The sequence below is a fragment of the Petromyzon marinus genome, chromosome 2 (assembly GCF_048934315.1).
Source record: "Petromyzon marinus isolate PM22_M1 ecotype Great Lakes invasive population chromosome 2, UKy_Petmar_22M1.pri1.0, whole genome shotgun sequence".
Classification (NCBI taxonomy): Eukaryota; Metazoa; Chordata; class Hyperoartia; order Petromyzontiformes; family Petromyzontidae; genus Petromyzon; species Petromyzon marinus.
In genome coordinates this window covers 6182591-6206353 of record NC_133668.1, presented here as the reverse complement: position 1 = coordinate 6206353, position 23763 = coordinate 6182591, and the positions used below count along the sequence as shown (strand labels likewise).

The 23763-nt window shown below is 46.7% G+C and overlaps 1 protein-coding gene across 4 annotated transcripts in view; it reads right to left on the bottom strand.

Annotated features, from left to right (window-relative positions):
* Nucleotides 1-14498, bottom strand: part of LOC116948869 (dual specificity calcium/calmodulin-dependent 3',5'-cyclic nucleotide phosphodiesterase 1A-like) — a 173163-nt gene extending 158665 nt beyond the window's left edge. For 3 of the 4 annotated variants that reach the window (XM_032966060.2, XM_032966084.2, XM_032966074.2), the window contains exon 1: nt 13914-14498. In XM_032966060.2, coding sequence (XP_032821951.2) covers nt 13914-13998 — 85 coding nt within the window. In that variant the 5' untranslated portion in view covers nt 13999-14498. The remainder of the gene's footprint in view (nt 1-13913) is intronic. The other variant, XM_032966066.2, reaches the window with a different exon arrangement.
* Between the last annotated feature and the right edge of the window lie 9265 nt (nt 14499-23763).

Genomic DNA, 23763 nt, shown 5'->3' with positions numbered 1-23763 from the left:
CCTGTTTCACGCAGAGCTCCTGGCCTTACCTCTAAAACTTGATTTTTCTCACCCTTTTTTCGGGATTTCTTCTTACCATCAGTAAGTGTCTTGCTTTATACACATTTCTGATCAGTTTGTTTATTTAAACTTCTTTTTTCTTAATGTCTTTGTTCTTTTCTGTTGTTTTCACTGTTCAGGGCGCGGCTGCGCTCTCTGCAGTATATTGGTGTCTTTATGATCCGCACAATCCTCCACTTTCGTTCTAGATGAAGCAGTGGAGACCAACGTGATGCCTCAGTCCTGGAGGAGAGCCGTGCTCACAGCGATTCCAAAAAAGGGCGACCTCAGGCACCTCAAAAATTGGCGTCCAGTCTCAGTGCTGAGCACAGACTATAAGATTCTCGCGAAAGCTGCGTCTGCAAGGCTTAAGAGGGTGTTGGCTCAGGTTATTGCCAATGACCAGGCATACACTGTTCCAGTGAGGACCATCCATGATGGGATTTTCCTAGTCAGAGATTTGATCAGTTTGTCGGAGCAAATTGAACTTTCTACTTGCCTTTCTCTCCCTTGATCAAGAGAAAGGCTTTGACAGGGTTGATAACCAGTATCTTCTTGGCACTCTGAAAGCTTTTGGTTTTGGGACTCACTTCATAGTATTAGTTTGCTGTACAACATGGTTAAAGTTAATGGTGGACTAATTGCTCCTACATATTTTAGAAGAGGTATCAGGCAAGGCTGTCTTATGTCAGGACAGCTCTACACCCTCGTTGCAGAGCCTTTTCTGCATCTACTCCGACGCCGACTCACCGGACTAACTCTAAAAGAGCCCAGTGTGAGAGTGACCCTCACAGCGTATGCCGATGACAATCTCCTCTCCTTACTGAGTTTTGACGACATCGAACGGCTGCACAAGTGCCAAGAGGTTTACTCCCCGCGTGCGTCCTCCTCCTCCAGGATGAACTGGGAGAAGTGCAGTGGGCTGCTTGTTGGGAGGTGGGACGAAGCCCAGATCCCTGAGTTGGCCAAAACAATAACGTGGAGCAAAGAGAGAGTCTTCACCATCTCGGCGTGCTCCTGGGACCTGGAGAAAAACCATTGCAGAAAAATTGGGATTTCCTGGAATAGAAGGTGAGGAAACGACTGGAGCTTTTGGGGCGACTGCACAAATCTCTCACGTTTAGAGGAAAAACTCCCCTGGTGGTGAACCAGTTGGTTGCATCCACCTTGTGGCACCGCTTCCTTTCCCTCACTCCACCCGCATACCTGATAGCAAAACTTCAGAGACTGGTAGCTGCCTTCTTCTGGTCGCAGAGGAAGCACCGCGTGGCTGCTGGTACCTTGGCCTTGCCACTGCGGGAGGGCGGGCACGATCTCGTGTGTGTACAGAGCCAGCTCTCTACTTTTCGTCTACAAGCCGTACAGAGGTTTCTCAACACGACCCCATCACCCGTGTGGTGTTCCACAGCATCTTTTTTCTAAATAACCTCGGGGGCCTTCAGTGCAGCAATCAGCTCTTCTTTATGGACATTAAAGGTATTCCACTCGCACAGATTCCCCACTTCTACAGGAGTATCCTACATACCTGGGGTTTCCTTGTCACTGCCCGACTGAATAAACCCCGGTCAGCATCAGAATTCGCTCACGAGGCGCTGTTACGGAACCCCAACATGGCACGACCCTCTCTCTTGTGGGCCCTGACATGGAGAAACGCATGGTAGAAGCACGTCTCACGAGGGTGGGCGATTTGGTGAAACCAGGCACGGAGGGGCAGTGGCTTCTCCCTACCGAGATAGCTGCAATGGCCGGAATGCACTCGGTGAGACTCGCCGAAAAACTCGTGAATGAGGTACGAAGGTCCTTCTCAACAGCAGTGGGGATCGCGCCTGCTGTGAGTGTTGGTGATAAGTCAGCCGGCGGTGGCCCAGTGCCCCCAACACTGAATGTCGTCCCAGCAAGGAAGCACACTCAACTCTCTCCTTCACAGCAGCACTGGGGGGTACCCCTCGGGGAATGACCAGGAGGAGGAATGCTTCTCAGATGTAGACCGGAAAAAGCTGTACGCCCAAATGGTCGATTTCCACCATCAACAGGGGAGGGGTGGGAGGGGAGTGGAGGGGTGGGAGGGGAGGGGCGGTGCGAGGGGAGGGGCGGTGGGAGGGAGGGGAGGGGGGTGGGAGGGAGGGGAGGGGGGTGGGAGGGAGGGGAGGGGGGTGGGAGGGAGGGGGGGTGGGAGGGAGGGGGGGGTCGGAGGGAGGGAGGGGGGGTCGGAGGGAGGGAGGGGGGGTCGGAGGGAGGGAGGGGGGGTGGGAGGGGAGGGGAGGGGGGAGGAGGGGAGGGGGGAGGAGAGGAGGGGGGAGGGGAGGGGGGGATGCGAGGGAGGGGAGGGAGCGCGGCGCGATGCTACCCCCAAGAGGCAGCGGCGGCGGCCGGCAAAAGCGGAGGTCGTGATATGGTCGGTGGGCGACACGAAGTGACCGCCCTGTGTGTGTGATACCGGTGGTGTAGCGGTAAGCGCGCTGCACTCCGAGCTTGGCGACCCGGGTTTGAATCCTACTTGCAGCCAACACCAGTGACGATTATCTGAACCGGTCCTCGGCCCCCTCCCCTAGGTCGACTCAGCCTCAAATGAGTACCTGGTGCAGTGTGTAAAAACATCGCCACTGGGGAAGACAAAGACGGCTGGGCGTGGTGCTGGCCACCCCACCCCCTCGTGTGCCGTGCCGGCCTTCATAGGTACTTCATAACTTTCCCAAACAGTCTGTTAAGGCTATGCTGAGGGATGTTGGTCTTTTTTCTCCGTTTTACACGAATGTAGCTCAGGTCTTAATTGGACAATTGCAAGCAGATTGTACGGTCATTGTCTTCGTGGATTGTTCTTGTACGGCGCCAGTGATGGCTTAATTTTTTTTATCCTTTTCACGTGCTGTGTGACCACATGATTGCGCCTCCAGATCATCTATACACACACAGACACGGGTAAAAGCCTGCTTCACCATAATTTATCTGTCAAACCGGTGGGACAACGTCTTAGTAAAACATGTTGATCAACGTAGGCGGCCGTGAGGACAGCGCAGACTCGCAGTTGGAAATGCGATTTGAGGACGCACCGGCTGAGGCGCTGGTGCTTCCACGCACGTTTCAACTAAAAAAAAAACATAAAACTATTTTTTATTTGACCAGATAAGGCCCACTGACTATCTAGCCCTTTTTCAGAACACAACCTGGCCACAAGTTATAGCTCAACGAAGTGGCTTATCGCGTGGAAATGTATAGCCGCCAAACACTACAAAAGCGTGTTTCTTATGCGGAGGGTAAAAACCGGAGGATCCGGAAAAAAAAAAAAACTGTCCCACTTGTCACAGAGGTTTGCGGTTCGAAACTTGCCCTGGGTAATACTGCGGGTGTATTCACTCCAAACACTCCGCATCATCTGCTTCATAGTGGGCGTCAAAGAGCCCGTTGCTTTATTCCAAAAAGAGCAGAGCATGTGTTGCCAGCATTTACATTATGAGACCTCCTTTGCCAGTAACAAGATATAGTGATAGGTTTTACCCTTTTAACTGGCACAAAAAACTGACACCTTTATTCAAGGCATCATGTCTGCAATAACCTCAACACAAGCAGTTAAAATGCAAACAAAAAGACAACTCTGATACGCCTTTTGGCGTCTTCTGGTCCAACACCAGTGGAGACTAGGCTCTAAAGAAAGCCGTCTCGGGTGTGGACCAATCAAATTCAAGGACAGTGTGTATTATTATCAGAGTTGTCTCTTTTGTTTGCATTTTGACTTCTTGTGTTGCGGTTATTGCAGACATGTTGCCTTGAATAAAGGTGTCAGTTTTTTGTGCCAGTTAAAAGGGTAAAACCTATCACTATATGTGTGCCAGCGTCACGGTCCAAGTTTGCCCAAAATAAACAAAGTTATGCATTTATTACTTAATTCAGTAAATCCATATAATAGCATCGCCCCCGACTGCCATACTAGACGTGTCTGTGAACGTAGTGTCTTCATGACAGAACTTGTGCTTAAAAATTGGCACAAATACCGAATGCACTAATTATTATTATTCTTGAGGGCAGAGGCTCTTGTCTGGGTGCTACGTTCGAGGCTCGCAACCAAAGCACATTCACCACAGTCCTTCAGCAGGACATGCAGGCCCCTGTGGAAGAAGGCAAGGCTTGGTGGATCATAAGAATCATGAATCGAGGGTTGGTGCATCACACGATTTGTGAAACTTCCAATCTCTCCGGGTGGTGAGAAATGTGTTCATGTATGTATGTATGTGCGCACCATACGTAGCCAACCGTGACAATCGGAGGTGCGGGGGAAGGACAACAAACTCAACGTAAAAAAAAGCAGTTCTAAAGAAATTTCTTTTCATATTGAGATTTTAAAGTGCACAGCTCCAGTGGCTTCCAAATATCGGAAGGAAGAGCGTTCCAGACAGCTGCAGAAGCGTGTATGAAAGCGCGCGATGCAGTGACCATCATGGTTAGCCAAAAGCCGCTGCGAGGATGACGAGAAAGTGCACACGATGATTTGTGCTTCTTGTCAAGATAAGCAATGTATTGTGGTTCAATTACCCCATCTCTGCAGGTTGTTTTAATGCGTGCGTTCATCCCAGTGCACCAGTTTCATCCCTCATGCCATTCTTCAAAACATGATTTCTCAAGGCAGTCTTGAGACGTTCTCGGATAAATAAGAAATAAACACAAAATGGATATATTGACTTTTTAATAAAACCGCCAATATTTCTTGGGAAGGCAAATAAAATGAAAGGGACGATGAAGCCTATAAGACCAAAATTTTGATTTAAAGCTTTCGTGACTGCAGGGATTCATATTTTTGGTTCTTTCGGTGAAGTCACGTAGAAGGGAAACAATAAAATAAAATATTTTTTTATTATTTTATTGTTTCCCCTATAAGACCGATTAAGTATGTGTGTGTGCGAAGGCCTCCATGCACTATATATAATTGTAGTGGTTGTTTCACCATACTACACCATACTTTTCCACTATTTTACGAGGTAAGGCCCACTGAGTTATAGAGCTATTTTTCAGTTGCGACCTGGCTACAAATGATAGCTCAACGAAGTGACTTGTCACGTGGAAATTTATAACAGCCAAATACTCTAAACGCATGTTGATTCTAAATGGGCCTTGATGTGGACACCAGTATCCAGATGGTGACGACCTCACAAAAACCCCACGGTGTGTTTCTACGGGAATGTAGTTTATATGACTCATTAAAAACTAAAAAGATATATTAGTATTTTGCCAGGTAAGGCCCACTGAGGTATACAGCTCTTTTTCAGAAACGACCTGGCTACAAACGATAGCTCAGCGAAGTGGCTTATCACGTGGGCATTTATAGCAGCAGCCACATACAGTACTTTAAATGCATGTTGATTCTAAACGTGGAGGGAAAAAACCGGATGACCCAGAGAAAAAAACACGCGACCATGGGGAGAACTTTTAAACTACAAATATAACAGCAGGCGTCAGGGTCGAAGCCACGACCTCCTGTATACCGGACGAGGTAATTAACATCTCGCCACAGTGATGCAACACTGGTCAATGTGGGTTAGCGAAGAGGGGCGAGGCCAGGTCCGGTTCTGATATTACTCTCCACTGATGTTAGGCCGTGGCCGTGAATCAAACCTCGGTTGCCAAGTTCATAGCCCAATGCACTAACCACTGTGCCACGTGGCCCCTGTATATGGAACTGTGTGCTTGGCAGCCTGGTAGGTGGGGGTACTGGTCTATACTATAGCCCAAATGTGACGTGTGCACAAAGCACACCACCCTTTTTTCTATCATCATCATCATCCCCCTTTTTGTTTCCACTATTAAATCCGCCCAAGGGTAAAGTTACATCGTTTCATGCAGGTGTGTCATTGCGCGGATGGCTGTAACACGATCTCATTGTGTACACACGAAGAGGGCAATAAGTATCGTGCTGAGGATTAAGTAAGACTAAACCTTGACTTAAAGCTTTCGTGACTGCAGGAATTCAAATTCTTTTCCTGAAGACGACCGCTTGCGTTGCGATCGAAACGTCGTAGTTTTTTGTTGTTTTATCTTAACCTATCTACGTGACCTTCCCGAAAAACCCAAAGAATAAGATTAAACCCTTTCGTAAATTAAAAAAAAAGAATTACGAGATTATTCATAACACCAACATGTCAAATGAAAAATGTGATTAAAGTTCAGGTGCCACAGTCAAGATCGCAAACATTGAGGTTTCTCGTAAATGTTACGATTGCGGAACCTAACTTTTTTGCACGGTATGTTTTGTGCGACACACGTCCTGCTCCAGACCTGGCTGACTTGCACACACACACAGGCGCTGTATAGGAATGTGATGCGAGTGATTCGACCGTGCACATATGCTCGGTATGCAGTCGGGAGCACGCGCACGGGTATGTGGGAACACAGGAGCAGCGGCGACTCAATGACAGAAGTAAGCAGGTGTCAAATATGCCAGCGCACGCAAAACTGACAAGTCTTCCCATTAAACATATTGGTTTTTACCTGATCTGGTTAACCCCTCGCCAAGTGTTTTAAGCGATTTGAAATAAATTGCCCGGGGGTGGTTATAAGTAATCCTTGTAACCAAATGTAATCTCACTTTCGCTCTCTGCTCAAAACGAGCATGGTGGCGGCACTCATTACCCCCGGTGATGTACATTTCACATTCCTATGAAAAGGAACGTTCTGCCCAAGAATGGAGCCATACTCCTCGAAACAGAGCCGCGTTGGAATTTTCCCCACAAAATGGGACTCCTTTAATCGATCCAAGAAAACTGGGTATGCACGGCAGTTAACATAATGGACGAGCTTCTCAAACCACCCCCCACCACCCCCAGCCTATGTCCACCCAGCAGCACAAAGGGGTGCACCGCAGTTAGTCAATCGATAGGTCACGTGTGGTGGGGTAAAGTATGGATACTCCCCACTTCTTCCACTCTGTGGTGTAAGCAAATAATGGCAGGGTTGCACTGTGACTAACCCAACCGGTAAAACGTACTGCGTATTCTCAGATCAACATAACGCATTTATGTTGAAACATTTTCGCACTGTGCGTGGACAACCGTGCAAATCGGAGGTCGCGGGGACGGACAACAAACTCAACACAAAAGCACTTCACTGTATGTTGATTAACTGTGACTAACCCGACCGATGATAGCTACCGCGTATTCTCAGATTAACATAAGCCATTGAAATGTATATGACTTCATTAACCCCCCTCTGATCTTGGCACCTGATAGGCTCACAGTGACGACATCACCTATACTTGATTTAAGGCCCGAAAGAGGAACACTTCTTAACAATTACATTTTTACTGAAAACTTTCGTGACTGCAGGAATTCATATTCTTGGTTATTTCGGCAAAGTCACGTAGATAGAAGAGAGGGGGCAAGCATTTGGAGGCTTGCCCCCTCTTTACTGTCTGCCTGATGAAGACCGCTTTGTGTAGCGATTGAAAGGTCGTGGGTTATTTGCTTTTATTATTTTAAATGTATTATTTAAATTTTAAATTTTATTACTATTTATTTATATTTTATATCTACGTGACTTTACCGAAAGAACCAAGAATATAATAGCAAACTAAACGACACGTTTTGTTTACGTGACAAACCTTACTAATTGGCTGTATTTCGGGTGATTTCGGGTGGTGGCGGGTTTCATGACAACATTTATATTTACGCGATCTCACCAGCAAAAATAACCTTCATTGTGAATTAGGGTTAAAAAAATGTAGGGGGGAAGGGGGGGCACGCGAGAGTGGGCGCTCCCAGTGAGGACCACTGAGTCCATGAGAGAGAGAGAGAGAGCGAGCACGTGTGACGTCCTCACCATTGCAAAGGATGCATTTAAACTGCCCCCTCATTGCCTGCAATCTCCCTCAACGTGCTCAATCCCATCAGATCTCAGAGCTGCGCCTGGTTTAGCGCTTAGTTGGAATCACTGCCGGGGAATACTTAAAGGTCGCGGTCTGAGCTTAGCTGTGTTCACTCCAGCGCTGTCTTCGAGACAGTCTGGTCCCTTCACCTGATGAAGGCCGCTTGTGTTGTGGCCGAAACGTCGTGATTTTTTTTTTACCTTACCTACGTGACTTTTACGGAATAGAACCAAAGAGTATGGATCCTTGCAGTCACGAAAGCTTTAAATCTAGAATACTCGGCTGTTAAGGCTTTTGGCTGCAAGGTGGTCAGATTGCCAGCGCAGTGATGCATTCCCGAATCCGTCTGCATGAAGCTCTGCGGTGTCCCCAGATATGTTTCCCCAGGTGCGTTTATCGTTGTCTCTGGGCACCCTCTTTCTTCCTCCCACGTTTCCAATTACCCATTAATTTTTAAGGCGTCACATTTTGGGTTTTTCCTCGGTAAATATATTGCATTATTACAACTCAGTGACACCATTTGCCCTGTCACACGAACTATTGGAAGCACTGCTTACTAAGGCACCTCCTTCCTGCCGAACATCACACTCCCACGAACTGTAACTTATGTACTGAAACATATGCAGTGGAACGTTAAGAGTTAGTTGCAATAAGCGTACATGGATTATTAACAATGAATTTGCAGCTCTTTGTAGATCCAATGCAGGATGAAATCCCGCCACGCGCCATCAGTCATGGGGGTTTGTTTAACCATACTTCACCACGTTGGTCAGTCTTTTGGGTTGATGAAAAAAGAGGGGGGGGGGATGGGGGCGGTTCAGGACCAGTTAAAATGTTACTCGCCACTCATGCTATCCATGACCAAAAATTCAACTCAGGTGGACAAATCAATTGTGCAGTGCACAAGCTATTGCATCTCTGCCCACCCTGGTACAAATCACCTATTGCCCTTTTCTCAATCCCCTGCCGCAAGTGAGCTTACTTACGCCATGCGGATGATGGGGGTAATTTCACTATACTTCACCGCCCTGGTCGTTGCGGGTTTATGAATACAAACAGCATAGCCATAATAAAGGTGTTTTTTGGGTTAGATCGCGTACATATAAATGTGTCGTTTACCCACCACCATTCGACACGGCCGATTAGTAATGCTTGTCACGTAAACAAAGTCTGTCATTAGTTATGCGTTAAACTGACAGCCAGCAAAGATATTCTTGGTTCTTTCGGTAAAGTCACGTAGAAGGGAAACAATAAAATAATAAAACTATAAAACAATAAAATTCTCACGACGATTCGACTGCAACACAAGCAATCATCATCAGGTGTGAAAACCACAACAAGAAAATTTGAAAAAAGTGGCGGTTATTTTTAACGTTAGCACCACGGAGAGCGATTTGACAGTTATTCAGATGGACTAGTCCATCTATGTTCGGAAAAGAGGAGGGGGGAAACGAAAAATAATGGATGCGGTCTGAAAGCCACCGTAAGCGTGAACAATCAATTAAGACCCGAAATGGTTTATCGAATCCATGTGCTTGCTCTCGCGTGCGTGTTTACACAGCACGCTTTACGCAGCGCGTTTACACAGTAGAAATCGCATTAACGGTGAGGCGTGCCCCATAGCCCTGTCCCAGCCGTTCCTTTCCCATTACCATTATCATTGCGGACACGCGGATTAGGGCTTAACCACCAGGAGGGGCGCGTGCATATTCATCCTGCTATTTTTAGCGCTAGCCTTTGTGTGCAACGAGCGCCTGCAGTGGCGCGCGCGTGCACGCAGCCACCTCCGTATTAGTGGTGGGGTACGTGTGCATGTGGGAGATAACCCCGGGCGGCGGTGAGCCAGCCGAGTGGCGACGTCCCTCAGAGAGGGCGCTGGCACGGGGGGGGGGGGGGGCGATCTCCCGATCGGCGGGGGCCCTGCGAGAGACGGCCGAAGAGGAGGAGGGGAGAGTGGAGGGGGTGGACGTCGGCCCCCACATCACCACCCAGGGTTTGTCTGGTGACGAATGTCCATGATAACGTTATAGCTGTCCATGCTACCTGTGCAAACCGGATTCCTCGCTAAGCAGTCAATCTCTCCCGCAGATTGCTATGCAGTACTTCGTTTATATATAAACTGATAAAGTAGCAGTGTACGAGTGAAATAGCTAGCTGCGAGAGATGACAGTGTTAAGCTGTACAACCTCACACGGTAGAGATTGTAACGATTCCCCTTCTCCCAAGCCGGCAATTCAATGAATCGTCGTAATCCACGCTGGCACTTACATTCAAGGACATGCTCCCGTTTAACATTGTGATGAATTTAGCGGCCTCTGGCAGGATAAAGACGTCGTTTGCTGCGCTTAACGCTCGACGATAATCGATAGACCAACGCATCTTTACACCCTCACTCTAACGGTGCACCTGTGGGGGGAGGGGGGGGGGTGATTGTTTTTTAAGGCAAACGTGCTTTTGTATTTCAATGAAACCCATCATGGAAATGAACAACGGTTTCCCAGTTTAACATGTAGCAGGCTTTCGCAACCAGTAGTATGCGTAATAGAGGTTTTTGGGTTAAATTGCTTCATATAAATGTGTCATTAAAACTCCCCACCCGATAATCCTTACTCATTGTGCTGTGTCGGGTGGCGGCGGATTTAACGACACATTCATATTTACGCGATCTAACCCCAAAAAAAACCTCTATAACAGTTTCCCAGTGGAGCCAATTATGAAAGCCTGGACACATGTTTTCGTCGTTAACAAAGTAAATATTTAACAGGGTTCTGCTGCAGTCGGATTTAGACAGTAAAACAATAACAGGAATCCCAGCATTCTTTGCCCGTCAATATGACGTCACAATTCTTTGCCTCTTCAGCTGTAACAAAAAGTTCTTGAAATTGTGTGTGGGAAGGGGGGGGGGGGGGTGCGGTTTGTTGTTGTTACTGCATCGGTGTCGATTTTCTACGTCGAAGCAGTTTCTGGCTGCACAATGAATACAGCGTTGGCTGTCAGCAATTGAGGCAGCCAAGCATCAACATGCTGAACACACACACACCCACAAACTGAACGACGAAAAAAACAACCCTCCATCACAATAGCCCTAAACGCAGCGTATTGTTTGAACTGCTGTACGAACGTGTTCAATTTGCGGGTGTCCGGTGTGCTCGCCACTGCGTCGCCGTAACATTGCAATCATTCTTCACAATCACATCCCCGCTTTTAATAAATACACTGCTGGATTAAAGGCTCGCCACGCTATGTCAGCCGGCGGGGGTTTGTTTAGCCATACTTTACCATGATTATGTCAGTGTGTGTTTAGTGACCTCCAACGAAGCAAGCCTTGACACTGTCCCGTGTCCTAAAAAGTGCACCTAGCCTGGCACAAGCACTGTGGTGAGGTCACCGCCGCGACTTGGTGGCGAATGACGGCTGCTGTTGTTGTTGTTGTTGTTATGAAACGGAGGGACCCGGACCAGTTCCGATATCCCTTAATCATGGCCAGGAATCTAACTCAGGTGACAGCATTAACCACGGTCCCTCATAGCGTTTTAGCAAGCCGTTAATTCATGCAGAAACTGTATGGTTTCGAAGCGAGAATAAATATACAAACTGCATTAAACAAACGCAAAACGTCACATGCATCTGTATCTGCATTCAATTGAGAAATGTCGTTTCTATTTGAAGTATGCTCGTTAGATAAATGTTGAAATTCGCATCGTTTTCAACTGATTTGTTAGGGTTCAAACAAAAAATGTTAGGTCATCAAAATGGTGATAATTGTTTTTTACCCCTTTTATCTGGCAACAAAACTGACACCTTTTTTATAAGGAGTCATGTTTACATTGGCCACAATACCTGCGGTCGGAACGCAAACAAAAAACAACAAATCTGATAATGTATGCACTGTCCTTGAAATTGATTGGTCCACACCCGAGGCAGCTTTCTTTAGAGCCTCGTCTCACATGGTGTTGGACCAGAAGACACCAAAAGGCGCACAACTCAAAGGCAATGCACCATCAGAGTATGAGAGCTCGGGGTAAGCATTTACACCATTGGAAACCTCATTTGCCAGTAACAAAATATGATAATTGTTTTTTTTACCCTTTTATCTGGCAACAAAACTGACACCTTTTTTTTACAAAATGGTGTTGAGTTGAAATCCACTGCCAGGGGTCGACTCAGCCCATCATCCCTCCTGGGGTCAATAAAACGGGTACTACTACAGCATGTGGAGAGTGAACAGTGGATCCCTGTGGAGAGATTGGGCGCTGTCATTGGAACGTGGAATTCCCACCACCGGCTCAAGACTCAACAGACAAATTGCCACCCCACGTTATCTTGGGATGAAAAGACTTTAACTTTTGTGTCCAGTATCACCCACAGGCAACAACAGAGATTGTATTATTACTTTCAGCAAGCTGTCTACATTCAATGTCTTTATACATGAAATCACTGTAGACTGCGCTTCTTCAACGCAAGAAAAGATCAAGCAAACGAACTCTCTCCTGAAGCCCTTTCATGGCTACCAAACCTCGACATTGGCATTTAGTTGCTGAGCATATTGCCGGACGCAAGAGTGGAACAGAGCTAAATGACGCTGAAGATTTGTCTTTCCATCATTTGTCTCCCCATAACTGTACTCAAATCCCTTTGACATCCAAGGATCTTCGAAATCACTCAATATGAATTTTTTGAAAATATATATTTTAAAACAGTTACTGTATTTGCACAAATATTGATATTTTCAGATGCACAATTAATCAGTTTATTTTTTTGAAACATGAAATGAACACACCACTAAATATCTGACACAGGAAAAGCAAAACTTTCTAAAACCGCAAGTTTACTTGTGAGCAAATCGTTTTCAAAGCGCGCGGTAGGGATTTAGTTTCCCATCGAAGTTGTAAGGGGCAGAGTGACCTCCCACCGCACACACACATTATCGCATTGCGCATGTGCGTGCGTACGATCTGCATCGCCGCTTGTAGCGGGAGACGTGAGCATTTGAATGAGATCGCCCATCCCCTGGGGCGCTCACGGTAGCGCGATGTTAACTACCTCGCCCGGTATACAGGAGGTCGTGGTGGATTCGAAACCGACTCTGACGCGCGTTGTGTATTTGGAGTTTGCATGTGTCTCTCTCCCCGTGGTGGCGTGGATTTTTCCCCCAGTTCCTCCGGTTTTTCCCTCCACAATTAGAAACATGCGTTGAGAGTATTTGGCTGCTATACATTTCCACGTAAATAAGCCACTTCGTTGAGCTATCATTTGCGGCCAGGTCGCTTCTTAAAAATAACTGTGTAGTTCAGTGGACCTTACCTGGTAAAATAAAAATAAAAAGTTTAGTTAGCATTGCGCATGTGCATACGATTCTCCATCGCCGGCTTGTGGCGGGACCTGTGAGGATTTAAATGAGAAGATCATCCATTCCCTCTGAAATATTGATGCCCACAGCAGGCACTGCAAGATGCAAGGTGTAGACCTCTCCGTGCGGAGTTGTAGTCTTTCCATCCCTTATGCATGAGTAAACTCCAAGCGCTATCGCTTCCTCCCGCACTACTTACTCATTAAGTAATTGGCCTAACATCTCAGGTCGGACCGAACTGAATAAACGAGTCAGTAAAATATTCAGTTAGGCTTTTAGGAATAAAGTTTTTCCACATGCAAACACGAGCACGATGACAGGACCCAAGAACATACATGTCTTATTCGACCTTGCCGTTGAAGAAATCCAACCTGACATTTTGACACCAGTCGGACTGTTATATATGTGCTGCATTCATTCGTTTTCCTGATAGTCAGCTGTCGGTAGATTTCATTTTCCCCGTCTAGTTTACACGAGAGTGAAAGACGATCAAGTGTTTATGAAACGGATATCCCACCCTACCATCAATTATATTTGCAACCAGAAAAACGCGGTGTTCCCGGGCAGGGAGAGAGAGAGAGAGATGTCAGTGGGTACAGCGCGAGGACACCCCTAGGAACAAACCGCCTAGAGGTGCACCAGAAAAGTTACGGTGATGGAGCAGGAGTGTGATACCTATGATGTAGGAGCATCCTCCAACGGTGAAGGTGGCACTTTTCCTCTTAAAGAACTTCTCTTGCTTTTCGCACCGCTCCGTCATGGTTCTCCCAACGAGCCTCCTCGCTGGGTATCCTCCCTCCCCTTGTCTCTCACCCTCTCAGCCTTCCCTTCCGTCTGCCTTTGTATTAGCGGTGGTGGTGCTGGCGCCGGTCCTTGCTCTTGCATCAATCCCTCCGTCTCTCAGTTGCTCTTGCCGTCTCTCTCTCGATCGCTCGCTCGCTCGCTCTCTCGCACTCGACCTCGCAGTTCTGCGTGTCAATGCCACGATAGAGTCCCCTAGATCTCTCTATTGCTCGCTAGCCCCTTCGCTCTGGCACTTTCCTTGCTCAGGATGAAGCGAAGACGCGACCAGTGAAAAGCACGTGCCTGCGCGCTGTTTCCACACGCGACACGCGGACGCACGCACCGTCCTCTGCTTGGCTCCGTGGTCGCTGCGCATGTGCGCGCGTGTCATTGCGAGCCAGCGAGCGAGCGCACCGCGCGTCTCTTTTCAGTTCCTTGCGAGCTCGCCCCAGGATACGCACCGTAGATCGCCACCCCCACCCCGCGTTGCGCACGCACGCACGACACGACACACGGCACGCAACGCCCATGACCGCATCAGCATGTATCCTTGCGCTCCAAAAAAAAAAGGGATGCGCTGCTTTGCTTCAATAATCACGAGTCACCACAAGACGTGTTGAAAAAATGAACGCCTTCAGACTGATTCTACACTGTAATGTGCGGCTGGGTGTTTTGATGTTTAGACGGGTATGTGGGGAGTGGGTTGTTGGTTTTTCTTTCTCATCAAGCCATTTCTTAAAATGCTGGCAAAAACGAGATTTGCTTTATGTTTGTGTGTCTTAAAAGAGTGAAACATTTCCCCAGCAGTGTCCTGCCCCCGGTGATTCGTCTCGCTGGCATTTGGTGACCCGCCTCGGCTCAACGCGAGAGCAGGGGCGCCACTCAATGCACTGCAATGAGGAAATACGCACACACGGGCAATACTGAGTTCTTTTGTTTGTTTGTTAACAATGCCTTGTGAGGCGTCATATGTCACGAAAATAAAATAAAACGTCAATAATTTCACAAGTAACCCTAAAGGATAATACATTGGAATCATGTCATGTTTCTTTTATTATATATAGTGGGTGGAGTGGTAAGCACAATGGTTTGCGCACTACACTATGAACCCGGGCGACCTGAATAAAATTCATGACCAGGGCTGATATCGGTGACGAGTCTCTGTACTGGTCCCCCTCACTAACCCGCGCTCACCAGCGTGGTGAAGTATGGTAAAACAACCACCCATGATTCACATGGCTTGCGGAGTCCTTCGTCCAGCAGTGGATTGACAAAGGGCTGCCAATGGTTTATTTATAGGATGGTGAAACCACGTCCACCAAAGGAAATGGAGCAATGAAACCCGCCCGTGTACAGGTGGATATAGTAATACGTCGAGATCATGAGCGACAGAATGGGAAGGCCTTAATCCGTCCGTGGACAGATCATGGATGCCGCTAATGATGTTAACGATTAATCCCGTGCATATACATTGTCAGCTTATCCGCATACTTCACGGCACAGGTTAATATGACTGGCTATTTTCCACCTAATTTGGTTCAAAAAGCCAAGGCACTTACCTTTGCTTTTACTTAGGGCTGCTCGCAGCGACCGGCCACTGCTGTCGGGTGACATTTCACAAGAAAGCCACGGCCACGCGCTTTGAAGTTCCCCTAAAAAGGAGGCCCTTTTATTTTACACCCCCACAAGTGAAGATAAACGGGCACGATCACCGCACGTTTGTGGGTTTTATCGGCATGCAGGGAGGGAGCGTGGCATATTGCGTACACAAAAAAAAACACTATCACTGTACTCTTATAGTCTCTGCACATATGCGGTACGCACGTGCATATACGGCCATTTTAGTCAATCTAGAATTCTGGCAAATATATGTACGGTACGTGGGTCGTGGGGGGTTATTTGAACATACCCACCTTTTGCCGGTCGTTGTGGGTTAGTGAAGGAGTGGCGCACAGATGTACGTGTCGTGGCATTGTTGGGCGCGATCATCACTACTCTTAGCCGTGTCAACAGGGGGCGGAAGAGAGGCTGAGACGGAGAGATGAAGTCGGGCCGTTGGGCCGAGGTAATCCCCAGGGAGCATCGTGACCAGGGGTGCAGACCCCAGACCCCCAAGAAGGGGGCTGGGGGATGACGTCACACTCTAGATCCCTCCGGAAGGTTCCAGAAGGAAGGCGTGGCTAGGGGCGGAGTGAACTGGGACTGTGTATAACGGCCCCGGCAGTTGTCGTCCAGTCGAAGACTCGAAGAAGCCACCCTGAAGACCTGGAGCCAGGGCCGGACCCGAGGACCTTGGCTGGGTCGGGTCAGAATAGCCTCCCTAGGTCGCCCTAGCCGGAGGGCCCTTAGTGAGCGATTCTCCCAGTTTGTAGGGCACGCCAGTGTGGAGGACATACCTCCTTAGGATATCGGGTGGAAGGGGCCATAACCCCTTTGTATTTAGCTGTTATTGTATAATAAACGTGTTGCCTCCAGAGAAGTCTCCCTCCCGTTTTTTTTACCCACTACATACGTATGTTGAACCTCTTTTGCATGTGGGAGCATAGAATAATAGTACAGTAATACCCTGGCTTACGTCGCAGATGCGTTCCTGAAAGTTGCGATGACGAATGTCAAAACGACGTCAATCGAAGCGATTTACAGCGAAGTAGGTGGAGGCGAATGCTGAGAGGCGATGGATGCGAGAAAGAGCGGACGATGCTGTCAGCGACGCGAGTGTGGGTTCAGGCGACGCAAATCGGGTAGCGGTATTAATAAAATGACGACAGGGGGTGGGGGGAAGACGTAAATCGGGGTGTTACCGTACAACAAATTAATTTTGCTGCACTCCTGCCAACGAAATATTTCCACAGGAAGCTATAATGCTGGTTATGCTGAGCAGTCACTCATCTAAACACGACACGGCTTCGGCCTCTGCGATCTGACGAGGTGGGGTGCATTGCAGGTGATTTGGTCAGAGGCTAAAGTAATAAAATGCGTTTGCTGCATCTACTCAACTAGCCATTTGCCCGTCCAAGGACGGGTGTGTTACAGTAAATCTGAAACTTGCAAGCGAAAATCAGACCACGACGTGAGATATTCATTGCATCGATGCGTGTGCAATTTGTAAGGGCGCGGTGACACAGACCTATTTCATTTTAAGGTTATAATGCGTTGTTCATCATGACGTCCTTTTTACTTTGATGTCTCAATAGCGTGACGGCTTTTGTAGTGAGGGTTGCAAGTTGACGCTGAGGAGGGGGGAGGAGGCGCCTCACACCCCCCCCCCCCCATGTGGAGTGACGTCACCTGCTAATTAATATTAATGTTGGGGGTGTGTCATTTTTGAGGTCGTTACCTTATGATTATTAATGAGGGGGGCTGTTCGATGTGGAGTTACGTCACCTGCTCGTGATTATTAATGAGGGGGGAAGGTGCTCCATGTGGAGTGACGTCAACCTGCTCATGATTATTAATGAGAAGGGGGGGGTGGGTCCATGCGGAGGACGTAACCTGTTCAATATTATTAATGAGGGAGGTTGGTCGACGTGGAGCGACGTCACGAGCGTTGCACACAGACATTCTTGGCTCATTACAGTAATTATAGTAGGTAATAATAATGGGGGGGGGGGGTGTCCATTCGGAGGACGTCACCTGCTCATGAATATTAATGAGGGGGGGCTGTTCGATGTTGAGTGACGTCACGAGCGTTAAGGACATTCCTGGGTGATTATAGTAGGTATAAGGTGAGTGGGAAGTCCCGACACATTTGTATTGTACAAATCAACTGATAGAGCTAAAGGACTAAAGCAACTCTGTGTATGTATGTACGTTGAACATATCCAACTGTGCTAATCAGAGGTGCGGGGGAAGGACAACAAAACTAAACACAAAAAGCAGTTCTAAAAAAAAGAGTTTTTAATATAGATTATCTAAAAATGCATAGCCCCAGGGGCCTCCTAATATCGGAAGGAAGAGCGTTCCAGACGGCTGCAGAAGCACACCTGAATGTGCCGTGCGACGCAGTTACCATCTTTATTCAATCGCCAGCCCACCCTATACAAGCGAGACATGTACATGCTAGAAATAGAATGTGGATATGAACCGTTTTCACCGCGGTATAGAAATTCACAATAGACCTGCAGTCCAAAGCTTCTAAGACACATTGGGCAATTTGTCTTTGCCTTTAAACTCGATCCGTGTTGCAATGTGATTAGGGCGGTGAGCAGTAAGTTGACTGGTGCGCGTTGTTTGTGGTGGCGGGCTAACTTATAGGTGTCAAAGAGCTCTTCTAACTCATTTAGCCAACTCGTAAGAGAATATGTAATGTTCATATTTACGTGCGCACTACAATGCCTTTTATTTAATGAGGATAGTTTTGCTGAGTCTCGGTGCTCTTTGGCCCCTTGAGGAGGACCCAGTATCGAGACATTTTGGTTAATTCCCATTTTAGTAGTTGCATGTGGGAGGAAACTAGAGTACACGGAGAGACCCCCGCATACACTCAAGGTTCGCACAGACAGATTCATGAACCAACTTGCTATACTGCCATCTCCTGGCTAACTCGCGGTCCAGAAGGTTTGGGAGTTCCACAAATTGTCGTGATCCACCGAGCCTTGCCTCCAGACTGCACCAGGGGCGGTAATGCGTGCAGGACGTGTTTGATTCGTATTCATGAAGCCAAGCATACACTGCACATGAGTACAGATATATACAAAACTGTTTGTACACAGAAAGATAAAGACAACGATCCCCTGTATATCCTAGACAGCCTGTTGGGGTAACTGTTAGCGAGCAACTGTGAATTCTAGCACAGCGAATTAGCGGCTGTAATGTTTGTGCTGTGAACCAAATATCTTAGATTGTATTACTCCACTTGTGTTCACTTATGTGTGTAGAGCTGGGATGATTCGTCGATTAATGAATTATCCACTCTATCTCTCTATTTGCTATGAACAAAAGCCATTGGCCGAAACATCACCTGTTATACATTTTCCTTTTGAGACCATAGTGTTATTGATAATGGATTTGAGTATTTTACTTTTTACTTTAATAACACTGGTCTACAGCCAAAATGCTTCTGAAATAAATGTAGTCCAACTTCACTAATTCTGGGTCATTGGAATGAAAATGATGCTTAAAAGTGTTGATTGGCTTTATTTTTCAAGATATGCTACTGGGTCAGTATATACCACCCCTGACGTGGGAATGGCAGAGGCTAAACGAGTTATAAAGGGAAGGGATTTCAATTTTAACCAGAAATGACTAAAATACAGTGAGGGAAAAAGGTATTTGATCCCCTGCTGATTTTGTACGTTTGCCCACTGACAAAGAAATGATCAGTCTATAATTTTAATGGTAGGTTTATTTGAACAGTGAGAGACAGAATAACAACAAAAATCCGAAAAACGCATGTCAAAATGTTATAAATTGATTTGCATTTTAATGAGGGAAATAAGTATTTGACCCCTTTGCAAAACATGACTTAGTACTTGGTGGCAAAACCCTTGTTGGCAATCACAGAGGTCAGACGTTTCTTTAGTTGGCCACCAGTTTTGCACACATCTCAGGAGGGATTTTGTCCCACTCCTCTTTGCAGATCTTCTCCAAGTAATTAAGGTTTCGAGGCTGACGTTTGGCAACTCAAACCTTCAGCTCCCTCCACAGATTTTCTATGGGATTAAGGTCTGGAGACTGGCTAGGCCACTCCAGGAACTTAATGTGCTTCTTCTTGAGCCACTCCTTTGTTGCCTTGGCCGTGTGTTTTGGGTGATTGTCATGCTGGAATACCCATCCACGACCCATTTTCAATGCCCTGGCTGAGGGAAGGAGGTTCTCACCCAAGATTTGACAGTACATGGCCCCGTCCATCGCCCCTTTGATGCGGCGAAGTTGTCCTGTCCCCTTAGCAGAAAAACACCCGCAAAGCATAATGTTTCCACCTCCATGTTTGACGGTGGGGATGGTGTTCTTGGGGTCATAGGCAGCATTCCTCCTCCTCCAAACACGGCGAGTTGAGTTGATGCCAAAGAGCTCCATTTTGGTCTCATCTGACCACAACATTTCACCCAGTTGTCCTCTGAATAATTCAGATGTTCATTGGCAAACTTCAGACGGGCATGTATATGTGCTTTCTTGAGCAGGGAGACCTTGCGGGCGCTGCAGGATTTCAGTCCTTCACGGCGTAGTGTATTACCAATTGTTTTCTTGGTGACTATGGTCCCAGCTGCCTTGAGATCATTGACAAGATCCTCCCGTGTAGTTCTGGGCTGATTCCTCACCGTTCTCATGATCATTGCAACCCCACGAGGTGAGATCTTGTATGGAGCCCCAGGCCGAGGGAGATTGGCAGTTCTTTTGTGTTTCTTCCATTTGCGGATAATCGCACCAACTGTTGCCACCTTCTCACCAAGCTGCTTGGCAATGGTCTTGTAGCCCATTCCAGCCTTATGTAGGTCTACAATCTTGTCCCTGACATCCTTGGAGAACTCTTTGGTCTTGGCCATGGTGGAGAGTTTGGAATCTGATTGCTTCTGTGGACAGGTGTCTTTTACACAGGTAACGAGCTGAGGTTAGGAGCACACTCTTAATGGGAGTGCTCCTAATCTCACCTTCTTACCTGTGTAAAAGACACCTGGGAGCCAGAAATCTTTCTGATTGTGAGGGGGTTATATACTTATTTCCCTCATTTAAATTCTAATCAATTTATAACATTTTTTACATTCGTTTTTCTGGATTTTTGTGTTGTTATTTTGTCTCTCACTGTTCAAATAAACCTACCATTAAAATTATAGACTGATCATTTCTTTATCAGTGGGCAAACGTACAAAATCAGCAGGGGATCAAATACTTTTTCCCTCACTGTACATCTTTGACTGAATCAATGAATAAACCTATGACTGGGTTTGGACAGTACTTGCTTTTTGAGCAAAACAATAAATAATGCCAATCTGAACCTGGATCAGGACAAGATGTGGGCCCCACACATATGCTGCAATACTTGTGCAACAAATCTTCGCCAGTGGTTGAACAGGAAAAGGAAATCTATGCCTTTTGCAGTGCCAATTGTTTGGAGAGAGCCAACAGATCATATCAGCCATTGTTACTTCTGCATGGCGCCTCCATTTTGTAAAGGTGTGTCAAAGAAGAAAAAGTGGACTGTGCATTAACTAAACATCCCATTAGCTATACGCCCAGTACCCCACGAAGAAGGACTGCCAGTTCCTGATGCACCAGAATCATTCTCACTTGAGTTAGAAGACGAGGAAGAGGATGAAACGTTTTGTCCTGAATCATCAAGGTCACATGACCCAGATTTTCTCCCATCCTTCTCCTCTGAACCACACCTCATAACACAAAATGAACTGAAAGACCTTGTCGGGGATTTGGAACTATCCAAGAGTAAGGCAGAGCTGGACCTAAAGCTTTCGTGACGTCATGAATTAATATTTCTTAGGGTCTCTCGGTAAAGTCACATAGATAGGTTAAAAGAAAATAACAAAAAAACTATGACATTTTCGATCGCAACACAAGCGGTTGTATGACCTCTAAAAAAATGTAGACCAGTGTAATGGCAGCAGCCACCTCCAGATGTGCTGCTTGCCGAAGGGAGGAAGCTCCCCTGCAAGCCACGCCCAACGTGATGTGAATGATGATGCCGATGACGTCACCAATCCCCACCGATCACCTCACCAATCCCCACCGATCATCTCCCGTTCAATAACACACACGGGAGCAGAGGCGAGACTCTCCCCAATAACTCCCATATATATTTTCCTGTTATTTAATAAGTCAAGTAATTAAACTGATAACTGGTGAAATTATCAACGAAACAATAGCGTGCCCTCGCTCTTAAATGTGTATTACGTCTGTTTGTTTTTACCGTGTTGTTTATGTGTATTGCATAATTTCGTAATTCCCCGGGTTGGCATTAAACTCCATCAGTCTATTTTCTTTTTCTCAAATAGTGCAATCTGCCGCGCACGGCACACGTGAACGCATCTGTGCATGAATTACAAAAAAAACATCTGCGCACCATCCGTATTCTCTCCCAGCAAGGGGCCACGTGGACCATTCCCAAGCGCAGCATGCCCCGTGCGCGCGTTCGTCCCATACGCTTTTAACACGCGCTATGCGCTCGGGCGGCAGATGTCATGTTGAAATGCTTCCGTTTGAAATATGGCACGTTGCATTAACGGACACCCATTGATGCTGATGATCCTGGCCCAATTCAATACCACATTTTCTGATTATGTGCATTCACGTGGCTTGCCTTAACAAGGACCATTTCTGGGAGCCAAGACAGGTGAGAGCAAGTATCTTTTAAAACGTTTTTTTTTTTAAACTCATTAGCTCACTCAGCACATGCACTATCACAGCCAGCTGCGCTCGTATTTTCTTGCAGTGCCACTACCGCCACTGCTGCCACTCGCCAAGCGCTATACAAGCGGCGAAATATCAAATCTGGAAGAAAAAAAAAACATGATATAACAGAATATTAGAACAGAATAAAAGGTACACAGTGGCGTGGCGATGCATCGATTCGTCGAGGAACATTGAATATTTCGGTCACCATGCAAGCATTCCATCATACCTGTTCATCTGAGTTCGATTCCTGGCCACAGCTAACATTAGCTGTGAGCAATACCTGAACCAGTCTTTAGCATTCCTTTACCACAATCCCCATGGCCTTCATCCACAAATGATGAATAGTGAGTGCTATAAATTATTATCGTTACTCATATCATTTATAAATCGATATTCACATTCTAGATTTGAAGTTTTCGTGACTGCAATGATCCATACTCTTTGGTTCTTTAGGAAAAGTCACGTAGGTAATTTTTTTTATAATAATAAATAAATACAAATAAAATAAGATCACGACGTTTTGGAGGCAACACAAGCTTCCTTCATCAGGTGTGAAAAAGGCAAAGCAAAATAACTGTAGAGAGAGCTATTTGTGATGCTTTACAGCAGCTTTACCTTCCTGGCCCCCCCCCCCATCCTACGCCCATCCCCCCTGGCTCCTCCCCCTCCTCTTACCCTATATGACAGTCTCTCATCACAAATAGCCCTCTCTACAGTTATTTTGCTGTGCCTTTTTTACACCTGATGAAGGAAGCTTCTGTTGCCTCCGAAACGTCGTGATTTGATTTGATTTTTATTATTTTTTATTATTATTATTATTTTTACCTACGTGACTTTACCTAAAGAACCAAAGAGTATGGATATTCACATTGTTGTAACTAAAATTGAGTAATACAGGGTGTTCAAAAGAGATGGACCCAATTTCAAAGCAGTATATTTCACAAAAAAGTTACAAACGGTTTAATGAGTTATCAAGTTTTACTAACCATTTTATAAATGCTCTATGTGCCCTCCACCTGCTGTACGGACAACATCGAGACGATAGTTGAATTCGTCCCAAACGCCTCTCAAAGTGTCTTCTTGTACTGAAGTCACCGCTGCCGTGATTCTGTTTTTGAGGTCTTCCAGATTAGTCGCTAATGGTGGCACAAAAACACGGTTTTTGACGTATCCCCTCAGGAAAAAGTCGCAGGGTATGATGAAACGCACGCTGCACCGCAATTACGGATTCAGTCTTGCTGAACTGCAGAACGCAAAACGCCCCTTGTGTTGCGGTGGGGTCATCGTCTTGCCAATGACTGAGGCTAGGGGCTGTTTGTGCGCTGGGGTCACCATCTAGAGAGTGACTGATGCTAGGGGCTGTTTGTTCACTGGGGTCACCATCTAGAGAATGACT